This window comes from Pseudorca crassidens, chromosome 1, assembly GCF_039906515.1.
Source record: "Pseudorca crassidens isolate mPseCra1 chromosome 1, mPseCra1.hap1, whole genome shotgun sequence".
Taxonomy (NCBI): Eukaryota; Metazoa; Chordata; class Mammalia; order Artiodactyla; family Delphinidae; genus Pseudorca; species Pseudorca crassidens.
This window is the reverse complement of record NC_090296.1, coordinates 63,430,202-63,443,667: the sequence shown is the minus strand read 5'-3', so window position 1 is coordinate 63,443,667 and position 13,466 is coordinate 63,430,202. Positions and strand designations below refer to the sequence as shown.

Sequence of the window (13,466 nt, the reverse complement as noted above, 5' to 3'; positions counted from 1 at the left end):
CTGCAGGAAGAGCATGTTTGTTGAACAAGGTGAGAAGCCAAGTTTTAGACATGTCAAGTTTGAGGTATTAGATATTCAAGTGAAGATGCCAACTTGGCATTTGAATATTTGAGTTCAGGACGCACAGAGTTCAGATAAGAAGTCTCAGACTAGAGATAAAATGTAGAAGTTGCAGTATATAGATGACACTTAAAGCCACAGGAATGGATGAGATCAACAAGTGAGTAAGTTTACATAGAAAAGAGATCTGAAAGCTGATTCCTGGGCACTTCAACATGAAAAGTTGAGAAATATATTGAAAAATCAGTATATAAAAAAAAAAAAATCTGAGAAGAGGCCGGTGAGTTAGGAGAAACACAGGAGGGTATGCTACTCTGAAGGCCAGATGAAGAAGGGTTTCAACAGCGAGGGAATGATCTACTCTGTAGAATGCTCCAGACAACTCTAGTAAAATTAGGATTGAAAAACATCCATTCGATTTAACAATGGGGAGGTCACATGTGGCCTTGACAAAAACAGTATCGTTTAAAAAAATGAATGAATATAATGAACTAAAAATCAGTAACAAAAAGACAAACAATCCAAAAGAATAATGGAAAAAGCATATTAACAGGCCATTCATACATGAGAAAAGATGCTCAATTTCAGTAGTGATGAAGGAAAAGCAAATTGAAACAGGGAAACAAAAACTAAGAAAAAATGAGACAACATTTCACACACACAGGAGCAGCAAAAATTAAAATCTGACTATACAAGTAATGAGGAAGATATAAGGAAATGAGAACTTACAAGCACTACTAGACGGAATGTAAATTATTATAACCATGCCAGAGAACAATTTGGCAATAACAGTAAAGTAAAGCTGATAATGTACAAATGCTCCAACCCAGTAATTCCACTTCTATGTATATATCCTAGGGAAATTCTCCCACATGTGCCCAAAAATACATATATAGCATGTTTAATGTAGCATTATCTGGAATACTGAGAAACTGGAAACAAAAAACCATCAACAAAAAAAGGAATAAATATGAAATAACCATAAATTGTAATATCACAAAGTACTTTAAAATGAATTAACTATGGCTATGTATCAACAACAAATCTCAAAAACATAATGGTTAATGCAAAATGTTGCAGATGACAGTACACCATGACACAATTTATATAAAGTTTAAAACTGTCTAGAAAAAAAAATGTAGTGTTTATCAATATATTATGAAGTGAAATGAAAGTTAAGGGAAAAACAAAATTAATATGGCATAATGATAATTAATAAATGTGGGTGGTGAGTTCATTACATTTTAAAAATTACACTGAAATACTGAATTTTGTATTTGAAATATTTAATGATTTTTATTTTATTTTAAAAAAATAACAAGTGATCTACCTGCAAAACTGCTTGGGCACCAGCTCGTATGTTTTGTTCTATGGCTTCTTCAGAAGCATTATGAAGAACATCTTGGTAGGTGCCATTTTTTGCCCAAGTGGAATTTCGAACATGATCGGCAATACTGGTCCCATTTTCCTGAAGCAAAATATCAAGTTTTGAATATTTCATCAATTAAGAATGCTGTGACAAGTCAGTAAGCTGAAGAAGTAAACTGGAAACTACTGGGTCCCTCTGCTAAACATCTTCTCAAAATAGAACATACCCTATTTGACTACAAAAACAACGCATAGGTGCACTGTAAAAAAGGTTCTCACTGACAAAAATACAAAGAAAGTAAAAACAAATCATCCATAAGGACCAGCCAAAAATTGTATTATTTCAGATACAGACATTTTTCTATCTATCTAATGTATAAACCTCCCTTCTATACATTTACACACTCAAGAATAGGATCATATGATTTACAGCTTTGTAAAGATAAATTCTGTTGTAAAGTAAATAAATGCCAGAATCCAAATGACTTAAATAAAACAATAGAAAATAGCTTCTATTTATCCTACTTAAGAGTAGTAAAATTCCTGTTATCCGAAGATAGATGAATACTGCTACTTCAAACCACTAACACTGCAGCTTTCTGCTTGAGTTTAGCTGTCAAAGTCCCGCTGACTAGGGAGCTCCCTCAGTCAAACAGAAATTTCACTCAGAGTTGATCCCTTTTTTAAAGTTTCTCTCTAGTTTCTTTCTGCTTTTGGTCACTCAACAGTATCTTCAAATACTTTTTTAAAATATATATTTTAATATATATTTTTAATATACAATTTTAATATATGGGAGGTTCAGTCTAATATAAACTATTGTTTCATTACCAGAAGCAGTACTGGAACTCAGTGCTGTCCGAGTAGCCAATACAATATGCCATGGTCTGATCTATAGCTTTCTCTCAAGCTTCATACTTCTATGATCAGGTATCTTCTGAACAGTTCTTCCAGAATGACCCACAAGCACCTCAACTTCAAGATACTTAAAAGTAAATTTACATAACCATGCCCTCCCCTTCCTACCAACTCCTATAGCCTCCTTGGCTGCCATCACCACCACCGCACTTATTTTCTCTCCTATTCATGTGCGAATGGCAACTACCCTGGTTGCAAAAAAAAGAAACTTGGGACACCTTTTCATTCCTCATACCCAATTAATCATCAAAATACTGGTTTCACCACCAAGGGAGCTCATTTATCTGTCTTCTCCCTTATATGCCCATTGTAACTGCCACTGTCCTTTATCAGGTATTTATTATCTCACTTCTGATACTTCCTATCTAGTGTCCTTGCCTCCAGACTGACCTCCAATCTATCTTCCACTCTGAGCTTGGTATGAGCCTTCTGAAATATGTAACTATCCATGCCATTTTTCTATTCATAATCTTTCCAGTGTCTAGAATGTAATCAAAGTCCACTACAATGGCACACAAGTTACTAAACAGAGCCTAGTTCTTGTCTATCTCACATTTCTTACCACTCTCAACCACCTGCTCTTAGCTACAGCCAAATAAAAGTCTCAGTGTCTCTTACACCTTTGTAGAAGTTATTCACACTGTGTGGCTCCTTTCCCATTTGTTACCTGCTCTTTGTATTATAGTACTTCCTCACTGAAGTCTTTCTTAGGCAGAATTAGGTATTCCCTCTTTCACACTGTAGGATCATAGCAATAATATTGTTTTATAATACTTAAATTTGCATGCTTGTCTTCTTGCTAAATCATTGTTACATAAAGATACAAATGATATCTTTTCATATTTCTATCTCTAACACTTGTTCTCAAAATGGACATTACATATTTTAGACAGCACTCAAACTTGTCGGAGTGTTTTATTGTCACAAGAATTGAGAATATCACTGGGATTTAATGGGATAAGGCAGGTAATGCTAAACATACAAGGCACATGACAGTCTGCACATACACAAACTGTCCTGTATTCTGCATGTCTTTCAAATGTGTCACAGACAATTTGTGAATAAAAAACCCATTAATAATTAATTATTTGAATCTGTAACAACTCCATTTTATAATTAACACCAAATTTTAAATGATTTATATACACATATATTGAATTTACCAGAAATACAAATCAATTAAAGATTACAACTTTTGTTTTTTGGTTCACGCCATTAGCAAGAAATCACATCTCTAATGGCAACACTGGTGAAGTATGTAAGGAGCCAATAGAACACACCTATGCAATATACCTACATCACCCTGCATTTGTAGCTTCCTTCCTTCTGGCTTTCCTCCCTCCTTTCTACTGCTTGTGTTTTTACTATGTATGTAGGTAGATTTATTATCTATCATTTTTATTTAAGGATACTAAATGACAGAGGGTAGGCTCAGTATTGAGCTATAAATTCATAACAAAAAACTAGAGGAGAACAAATTATTTAGATAGGTTTATTTTCTAGCTTGATGCAAAAACTGGATGTTTTTGCTGGTACATAACAAATACAACTGTGAATATTCTTTCATAATTTATATAATTTTATTTACTTCAATTATATTTCTTAGTTTCATTTTTTCCCTCTAGAACTAGGGAAGGATGCCAAATATACATATATATATGTATATATCGTATGATACATATATATATCATATATACATGTATATATGTATGATATATACATATATATCATATATACATATTCATATATAAATATTGATTCATTGAATCCCTATAGAATGTGCCTATTATTCATTTATATGTTAATATCCTGAAAAAAACCCACTGATGAAGTTAAATTAACCACCAAGGTGATTACCAAGTCACTCCTATCTGGATTTAGTAAGATATATGTCAATATCAGAGTGTAACTTTTTGTTGAGAATCTGACCAATGGCAAGTGTGGAACACAAACCAGAATACTCTGAGTTCTTTCCTGGGAATTTCTGCACTAGAGCTGACTGCAGAATAAAAAACATCCTGACCTGTTAAGTAAGCTGGTCTGTGAAAAGAAGTACTGCAGTTTACTCACAGAGGGGAAAGAATGAGATAAGAGAGAGCACGAGTGGAATTTGGGTCCCTGGTTCCATTTACTCCTGAAGTCTAAATGAATAAGACAGGCAAGGGGGAGTTGCACTTTGGTAATCACTCTAAGATGTATTGGGGGATCTTAGCTCTCCAACCAGGGATCAAACCCAGGCCTAGCAGTGAAAGCATCGAGTCCTAACCACTGGACAGAAAGGGAATTCCCACCACACTTTTAAATATTATACCTTTTATAATAGCATCTAATTTTGATCCAGGCAATGACTTAAAGAATCAGAATACAACCTCTTTTAAAGTTGTCACATCAAAGAGCTTTGGGATAGGGTACTGAGGTAACTGTTACATTAACTAAATTGCAAAATATAACTGACCCTTGAACAACACTGGGTTTAGGATGCCAACCCTCCGAGCAGTCAAAAATCTGCGTATGACTTATAGCTGGTCCTCAGTATCCAAGGTTCCTCCGTGTCTGAAAGATTCAACCAACTATGGATCATGTGGTACTGTAGTACTTATTCAATACTATTGAAAAAATCCTTGTATAAATGGACCCACACAGTTCAAACCCATGTTGCTCAAGGATCAACTGTATACTCAAAGGTATCTTTATCTTCCCATTTATCCTGTATTATCTCACTCTGTGAAAATCTAATCTATTAAACATACTAAAATACGTAAGTCTTATTTTACCTCTTCTCTCTTTTCTCCTTCTTCCATAGAAATATCATGGTCTGTGACATTGTCAACGCATGGTAAGTCTGAAGATGAGATCACAATTTCTTCAGGCTCTTGCATGAACAAAGGCTTTTCCTCTTGCTGGATCCATTCTTGATATACTTTTACCACTCTTCTCATAGCTGCTGCTTCACAAATTGGTAATAAAAATGCCTAGTGAAAAAAAAAAAGAGAGAATATAGATAATGATACCTTTTACTTTGACACAAACCACTAACACATACATTTCTATCTTGTTATAAAATGTGAGGTATAAATGGTTTTTAAAGAGTTAAAGTCAACCAATTCATGGTCAGAAAGAAACCTTTTGTCTCCAAATAATTTGTAAATACATTAAGACAGAAATACTTTTGGTAGGGAGATAACTGATTTCCAGCACAAGGAGCAAAGAATTGTTTCAACTGTACTATCTCAGAATGAACATACTCCTTGTAACTATGCTCCTAAAAGCTTAATGTAAATACACCTTTTCATAATAAATCACATTTTTGTAACTTATATTATTAGGCTTTTTAAAATTAACATTAAAATGAATTTTGATAAAAAGATTTTAATCAAAAAACAAAAACTATGACTCTAAGAAGTAATAAAAATACCATGTAATGAGGCAACTTAGCTTTTCTAAGAGTATTTTTAAGAAGTTACATCTTTCTTCTTTCATTTTACATATATAAAGTTATACAAGTTAAATAATAAGGCAAAAAATACTTAGAAAGTTAAAAGAATATCTTACAGTTATTCTTTCCTTAGGTACTTTCAGGTTGCCGTAAGTTTTAAAAAAGTATGTATCTTCCGCATCACAAAAACATTGTCATGTGAGAAAAAAAACTTTTTTATACAATTCATACTTGCATAAATAAAGCAATAAAAATACTCTTAATCTCACTATCCAAAGTCCTTCCCTTATGCATGTTTGTGTTTATGTGTTAACGTTTTCACTTTACTTTTTTACAAATAGAACTTGACTTTTTTTTTACAACCACTACCTATTAATTTCAACTGTAAAAATCCAAGACCTAAAACCTGCCACTTTCTACTCTAGAATTATCAGTAGGTGTATTTAATAATAATCATGGGGTTAAATGACTTTATCTGATTGAAACTAGCCAAGAAAATCAGGTTCCTGAGATAATGATGAAAAGTTAATGTGTAATATCAATAGGGTATTTAATGTTCTTTGGTAATCCTTTTATTTATTTGCTATTATTGATTCCCTAGCAAACTACTGCATTGGCCAAAAGGTTCATTCAGTTTTTTCCATAAGATGGCTCTAGCAGCACTTAGTTGTCTTTAACTTCATTCGAAACAATTTCGTTAGATTGTATGTGACAGCTGTCATATCAACGTGCATTTTAAAAAAGACATCAAAATTGGTGAATTTTTGTGTAGCCATTTTAATATTGAAGATAGAAGAAAAAAAGCAACATTTTCAGCATATTATGCTTTATAATTTCAAGAAAGGTAAAAACTTAACTGAAATGCAAAAAAATATTTCTGTGGTATATGGAGAAGGTGCTGTGACCTATCAAACATGTCAAAAATAGTTTGTGAAGTTCACGCTGGAGATTTCTCGCTGGACAATGCTCCAGGGGTCAGGTAGACCAGTTGAAGTTGATAGCGATCAAATCGAGACATTAATTGAGAACAATCAACATTGTTGATACTCAAAATATCCAAATCAGGCACTGAAAATCATTTGCACCAGCTTAGTTATGTTCATCACTTTGATGTTTGGGTTCCACATAAGTTAAGAGAAAAAAACCTTCTTGACCATATTTCTGCATGCAATTCTCTACTGAAACATAACGAAAACGTTCCATTTTTAAAACAAATTGTGATGGGCGAAGAAAAGTGGATACTAAACAATAATGTGGAACTGAAGAGATCGTGGGGCAAGCGAAATGAACCACCACCAACCACACCAAAGGCTGGTCTTCATCCATAGAAGGTGATGTTGTGTATATTGAGATTGAAAGGGAGTCCTCTATTATGAGCTCCTTCCGGAAAACCAAACGATTAATTCCAACAAGTACTGCTCCCAATTAGACTAACTAAAAGCAGCACTTGACGAAAAGTGTCCAGAATTAGCCAACAGAAAGCTAATAATCTTCCATCAGGCTAATGCAAGACCTTATTTCTTTGATGACCAGGCAAAAACTGTTAAAGCTTGGCTGGGAAGTTCTCATTCATCTGCTGTATTCATAAGAAATTGCACCTTCAGATTTCCATTTATTTTGGTCTTTACAAAATTCTCTTAATGGAAAAAATTTCCATTTCCTGGAAGACTGTAAAAGGCACCTGGAACAGTTCTTTGCTCAAAAAGGTAAAACGTTTTGGAAAGATGGAATTATGAAGTTGCCTGGAAAATGGCAGAAAGTAGTGGAACAAAAGGGTGAAGACGTTGTTCAATAAAGTTCTTGGTGAAAATGGAAAATGTCTTTTATTTTTACTTAAAAACCGAAGGCACTTTTTGGCCAACCCAATACGTTACTTACTACTTTCCTCCATCTAACAAACCCATTCCAAATTCTCATTCTCATGTTCCAGCAGCTTAATGGTCAATGGCATAATTTTGATCATCATTGCCTGCTCTAAGACTATTTTACAACTGAAGCAACAGCTCGCCCTTCCTTAAAGATTTAAAAAACAAAACAAAACAAAAAATACCTCAAATAATCTCCAAAAAGTTCTATTCTCAGATACTGAAAAATCAACTTTAAAAAAAATTAGCATGGGAATTTGCTTTATTTTCTGCTCATTTTTGCTATGAACTGAAAACTGGTCTAAGAAAAAGTTTACTAATTTTAAAAATATTAGATCCAGAGCTAAGATTTTCATTATTGCATAAATTATCACACTATACCCCAAGTGGCTGGATGAATCTACTAAAGACTAGAGTGTATATGTATGACATTTGTCCTTACAGGCCCCTACACTGATTCTGCTGACACCCTAAATAAGGATCTTGAGGAAAGACTGATGTTAGCCATGGCTAAAAATCTGATGCATAAAAACTAGAGGGCCATTTTATACATTTACAGTGAGAAATGGTTGTCTCAGACCAGAAAATTCAAATCCATATTGGCACCTTATCTTTCTACAAAGAAGAACCACTCACAATCAGACATCGGTATTAATTGATAATAAGGGAAACGGTCATCATAGGCAAGAATATTTGAATCAATGTGCTCAGCAAATTTTCTCTCTGTACGTAGACCTGCATGAGGTCATCTCCAGTTATATCGTTCTATGACCATAAAACATCATAACCAGACAACTACATGGAGGAAGAATCAAAACAATAGGAGATGGAAAAAATCAAACATTTGATGATATCAGCTTAAGATAACCTGGTATACACAGTTTTCTAATAATTGGCTTTCCCAATGGGGTCTGATTTACTGGTAGCTAAGGCTCTCTTCTTCAGTGAAAAAACACTAACAAAACATGTTGGTCTCTGATTATTCTTTTAATGTGCTTCCATTATTAATTAACCCAGATTGTGACAGACACATTCTTTAAAATTTAATCAAATACAGTGAGCATTTAGCAGACCTGGGAATTTTTTGTCTCCTTAAAGCAGTGGTTTGCATTTTGGTCTCAGAACCCCTAATCTGCTATATGTTAACACAAATAACACATTTTCCAAATTAAAAGAAGAGTGGCATTATTTTACATTTTTGCAAATCTCCTTAATGTTTAGCTTAATATAGATGACAGTTGGATTCTCTTATCTGCTTGCTTCTACATTAAATCTGATACAGTATCACATGTCAGGTATGCTCTGGAAAACTTCACAGTACACTTGTGAAACAACAAGAGTGAAAAAGGTTTTGACCTTATGAACCTCAAAAGATCCTGGAGATTTCTCATGAGTCCCAGAATATACTTTGCCACCCACTGACTTCAGAAAAAAATTATGCATATGTATGTATGTTTATATTTTTTTAATTTACATACATATAAAATAAATCTGTGGTGCTTTTAAAGGTTAAACTCTTGATGTGTTATATTTACCTCGTATCAAAGTACTTGGGGCTCCTCACTGTAGCCTCCAAGTACTAACAACATAAAGCACAATAAATGGGTTTCCTTATGAAATAGAGGGTTAATGTCTAGAGTCCATTTATGCCTATTCTATTGGATATGGAGAACAATTTTATCATTTCAAATAACTTGGGCATTTATGTTTTACAGTTGTATCTTTGTTTTAAAGATACGTAACAATATAAATACTTTCATCTGAGATAGAACTCACAATCATTAAACTGGCCCTAAAAAAAACATTATCAGCTATATAACAAATTAGCTCAAGACTTAGCTTCTAGAAATACATGTTAGCCCTGAGCTAGGACTGACAAAGTGCCCAGCACTCAACAGTTACTGAGCTTGATTCATTTACCAAATATTTATTAGGTTCCTAACTCACTGCCATGCACTATGGCTACAATGATGAATGAGAAAGAGAAGTATTCATGGAGGGTAATATGAAAGATCAAAATTGAACAAACATTCAAAAAAATAATTATAAAACTCAGGAGAGGTACTATGAAGAAGAGTACAGCTTTCAAAAACATCATTAAAAAAGAGGTATTTACTGTGTGTGTGTGTGTGTGTGTGTGTGTGTGCGCATGCACATGTGTGGGCAGGTGCTTCTACCTGTCTGTGTGGGTGGGTGGGTGAATTGGTGAGGGTGGTCATAGAAAACTTTTCTAGTGTAGACACATTTAAGCTATGACCTAAAGGTTGAGTAGCCAGGCGGGAAGGATAGAGAGGAAAGAGGGGAAGGTTGAAGGACAAAAGTTCAGATAGGGAAACAGTAAGTGTAACGGCTATGAGGATGAAATTATTTGAAAGATGAAAAGTAGAGACATTTCTACTAAAATTATGTACCTATAAAGGACTTGTGCTCTAGCTGGGATTGCTAAGGGCAAAATCATTCTATGCCCATATACCTGATAATTAATGGAATATTTCTGTCTATACTATACTATACTGTAGAACATATGAGCCTTCAAAATCAGGAAAGAAACTATTACACAGATTCTCAATTTTGCAAATTTATCATCAGTATTAAGCAGGTAAAAATAGCTTTCCTAATACAATCTAATCTTCAAAATTGATTTCTTTTCAAAACATGAATGATTCATTGGAGTCACCATCCTAAAATCTATTTTTCCTTAAGTTTTACCTTAAAAATCACTTTAAAAAAAATAGCTGTTACAATAAAAATAACATCTCAGAGAACTTCAGTTCCCAGCAATATCATAAAAAAGATATCCTGGGGGCTTCCCTGGTGGCGCAGTGGTTGAGAATCTGCCTGCCAATGCAGGAGAAACGGGTTCGAGCCCTGGTCTGGGAAGATCCCACATGCCGCGGAGCAACTGGGCCCGTGAGCCACAACTACTGAGCCTGCGCGTATGGAGCTTGTGCTCCGCAACAAGAGAGGTTGCGATAGTGAGAGGCCCGCGCACCGCGATGAAGAGTGGCCCCCACTCGCCACAACTAGAGATAGCCCTTGCACAGAAACGAAGACCAAACACAGCCATAAATAAATAAATAAAATTAAAAAAAAAAGATATCCTGGAATCTACCTGCACAGAACACCTAAAAATTATCACAAAAAAATATAATATACATTTTTAAAAGAATGGCTCAGCTTGTGAGGATATTCTGAGTCTAGAACAAAATGGAAGTATTAATCTAGAGAGGCAAATAATCAATGCAGCTGCTGGGTGCTGCCCTGGACAGCCTCCAGAGCTTTGGTTTAAAAGGCCAACTGTATAGAGGGGAGAGACAGATCAGAATCCTACTGACAGCTGATAACAATGAAGGCTATATCCTCAATACAAAGGTGAGCTAGGAGAGAAGAAAATAACTTGACTCCAGAGAAGAGTCAGTGAGGAAACTTGTCTGTTGTCTTGGGGTAGGGGAATATGAGATAAGAACAGCCTTCCCTGCAAATTCATATTCTCAGGCTGGCCATCACCTAACTTTGAGTGCTGCAAAGTGAGAAGAATCATAAGCTAAGAATTGTAATTTAAAGTAAACCAAGGTTGACAGGACCCCTGAACACCTGAGAGAAGCAAGTGCAAATCCTCTCTGGAGAAACACATCCTTCAACCCAGGTTTCAAAGTAATTTCCACAAAATTCCAAAGAAATGTAACCTCTTAACACAAAAATCCAAAACAAATGAGGGTGAGTAAACAGAAGCAACAAGGCCAGAACTGCAAAAACTTAAGTTACTGGAATTACTGGAATAAGGAACATTAAATAAGTATTTTAATACATTTTAATTAAGAAGAAAGTGAAAATATGAACAAAGAATAAGCCACTGCAAAAAATGACTAGACAGATATTAAAAAAACAACCAAATACAACTTTTGGAAATTAAAATATAAAGAGCATCATAAAAAACACAATAAGGGGAATTCTGTTTCCAAGAGTGTCATGGACCAGGTAACCTGACCAACCTTACAACTAAAAAAACAAAAATAATACATTTTTAAAAAAACTTTAATCTTCTTAAATGCACTGATGAGCCATAAAATAGGAAGAAATATTTGAAAATGAAAACCTACATAAAGTCCAAATTCAAGAGAGGTCTTAGGTGTAGCAATAAAGCTGACTTTCACTTTGAATGAAACCAATTACTTTTATGGAACTATTGGGGCAAGGAAGGAAGAACAATAGGAAACCTCCAAACAAATTTGGGATTCCAAAGAACAATATATCATCAGTGTGATGCTGAATTAGAAATAAACCCACCTAACTAAAAGTTTGCAAGGAAAACTGCCCATATTTAGATGCAAAGTAGATAACAGAAATCTTGTCATAGACACTAACCAAAAGCTAGTCTTAATACAGGTTTATACTGTACATTCATGACTTAAACTTCAAATCAAGAATTCAGTTTAATGAAGTTGGAAGTGTTTCCTTGCATCTATGTGAAGCAAATGCAATTCCTCTCTGAAGCAATCAACCTTTAACAAACCAAATCAAGAAACAGTCATAAGCAGCAAAAGCTCAGAATCAAAGTTCTGAATTTCTGAAATCACAAAATAGTGCAAGAAATATTACAAGATATTGCAAGAGAATATAGCATCATGAGAAGGAGCATTCAGAAACAAAATATGGCAGAATCAGACCTATGAAGACCTCAGGAATATTAGGGTGATCAATCAATATAAAATAACTAAGTTTCATATTAATACATAAAATGAAAGTAATGAACTAGAGACCATAAAATTGACCAAGCAGACTGGCCAACTTCTAGAAACAGCTGTAATTAGAAAGAAAGTATCCAGAATGCAGCACAGAGAGACAAAGTGATGGAAAATATATGTGAGAGGTCAGTAGACGTATGAAGTGGGAAGGCCTAACACACATCTTGAAAGGCAAGAAAAAAATGGGACAGAGGCAATGTTTAAAGAGAGAATGGCTGGAAAATTTCCAGAATTGTCAAATTATACTAATCCATAATTACAGTATCCCCAAAGTATCCCCTGAAGAATAAATAAAAGGAAATCTAGACCTGGACATACCACAGTAAAATACAAAATGCCAAACGCTAAAAAAAGGTACAAAAAGAGCCAGAGAAAAGATAACTGCACTAAGAGTTCAACTGTTGATTGACATCTCAACAGCAACAATGTAAAACGGAAAAGTGGGAAAGCATCTGAGTGTCCAAAATGTACTAGGTGAAAATAACTGTCAATCTAGAATTTTATGTCCAGGGGAAAAAGTATTTCAAGAATGTGGGCAAGGGCTTCCCTGGTGGCGCAGTGGTTGGGAGTCCGCCTGCCAATGCAGGGGACGCGGGTTCGCACCCCGGTCCGGGAGGATCCCACATGCCGCAGAGCGGCTGGGCCCGTGAGCCATGGCCGCTGAGCCTGCGCGTCCGGAGCCTGTACTCCGCAACGGGAGAGGCCCGCGTACCGCAAAAAACAAAACAAAACAAAAGAATGTGGGCAAAATAAAGACATTTTCAGAGCAAAATCTTGTGTTTGAAAGCAACGGGCATCCAAAAGTAAATTCTAAATGATGAACTTCAAGCAGGGTGGGTTGGGCAAAACATGCCTTCGGTTTTTAAAGTAAAACTAAAAGACACATTTTCCATTTTCACCAAGAACGTTATTGAATAACGTATTCATCCTTTTGTTCCGCTACCTTCTGCCATTTTTTGGGCAACTTCATAATTGAAGTTGCCTGAAAAACTTATCTTTTACCCAAAACTTTTTATCTTTTTAAGCAAAGAACTGTTCCAGGTGCCTTTTACAGGCTCCAGGGAATTGAAATTT

General features: G+C 34.9%; 1 protein-coding gene across 8 annotated transcripts in view; it reads right to left on the bottom strand.

Moving 5' to 3' along the window:
• RALGAPA1 (Ral GTPase activating protein catalytic subunit alpha 1) overlaps positions 1–13,466 on the bottom strand; it is a 221,005-nt gene that overhangs the window by 137,804 nt on the left and 69,735 nt on the right. For all 8 annotated transcript variants that reach the window (XR_010943440.1, XM_067737483.1, XM_067737461.1 and 5 more), the window contains exons 11-12: positions 5,121–5,318; positions 1,391–1,528 (exon numbers count right to left, since the gene is read on the bottom strand). Coding sequence is in view for 7 of the 8 variants with exons in the window: in XM_067737483.1 (XP_067593584.1) it covers positions 1,391–1,528; positions 5,121–5,318 (336 nt within the window). In the remaining variant the exon portion in view is untranslated. The remainder of the gene's footprint in view (positions 1–1,390; positions 1,529–5,120; positions 5,319–13,466) is intronic.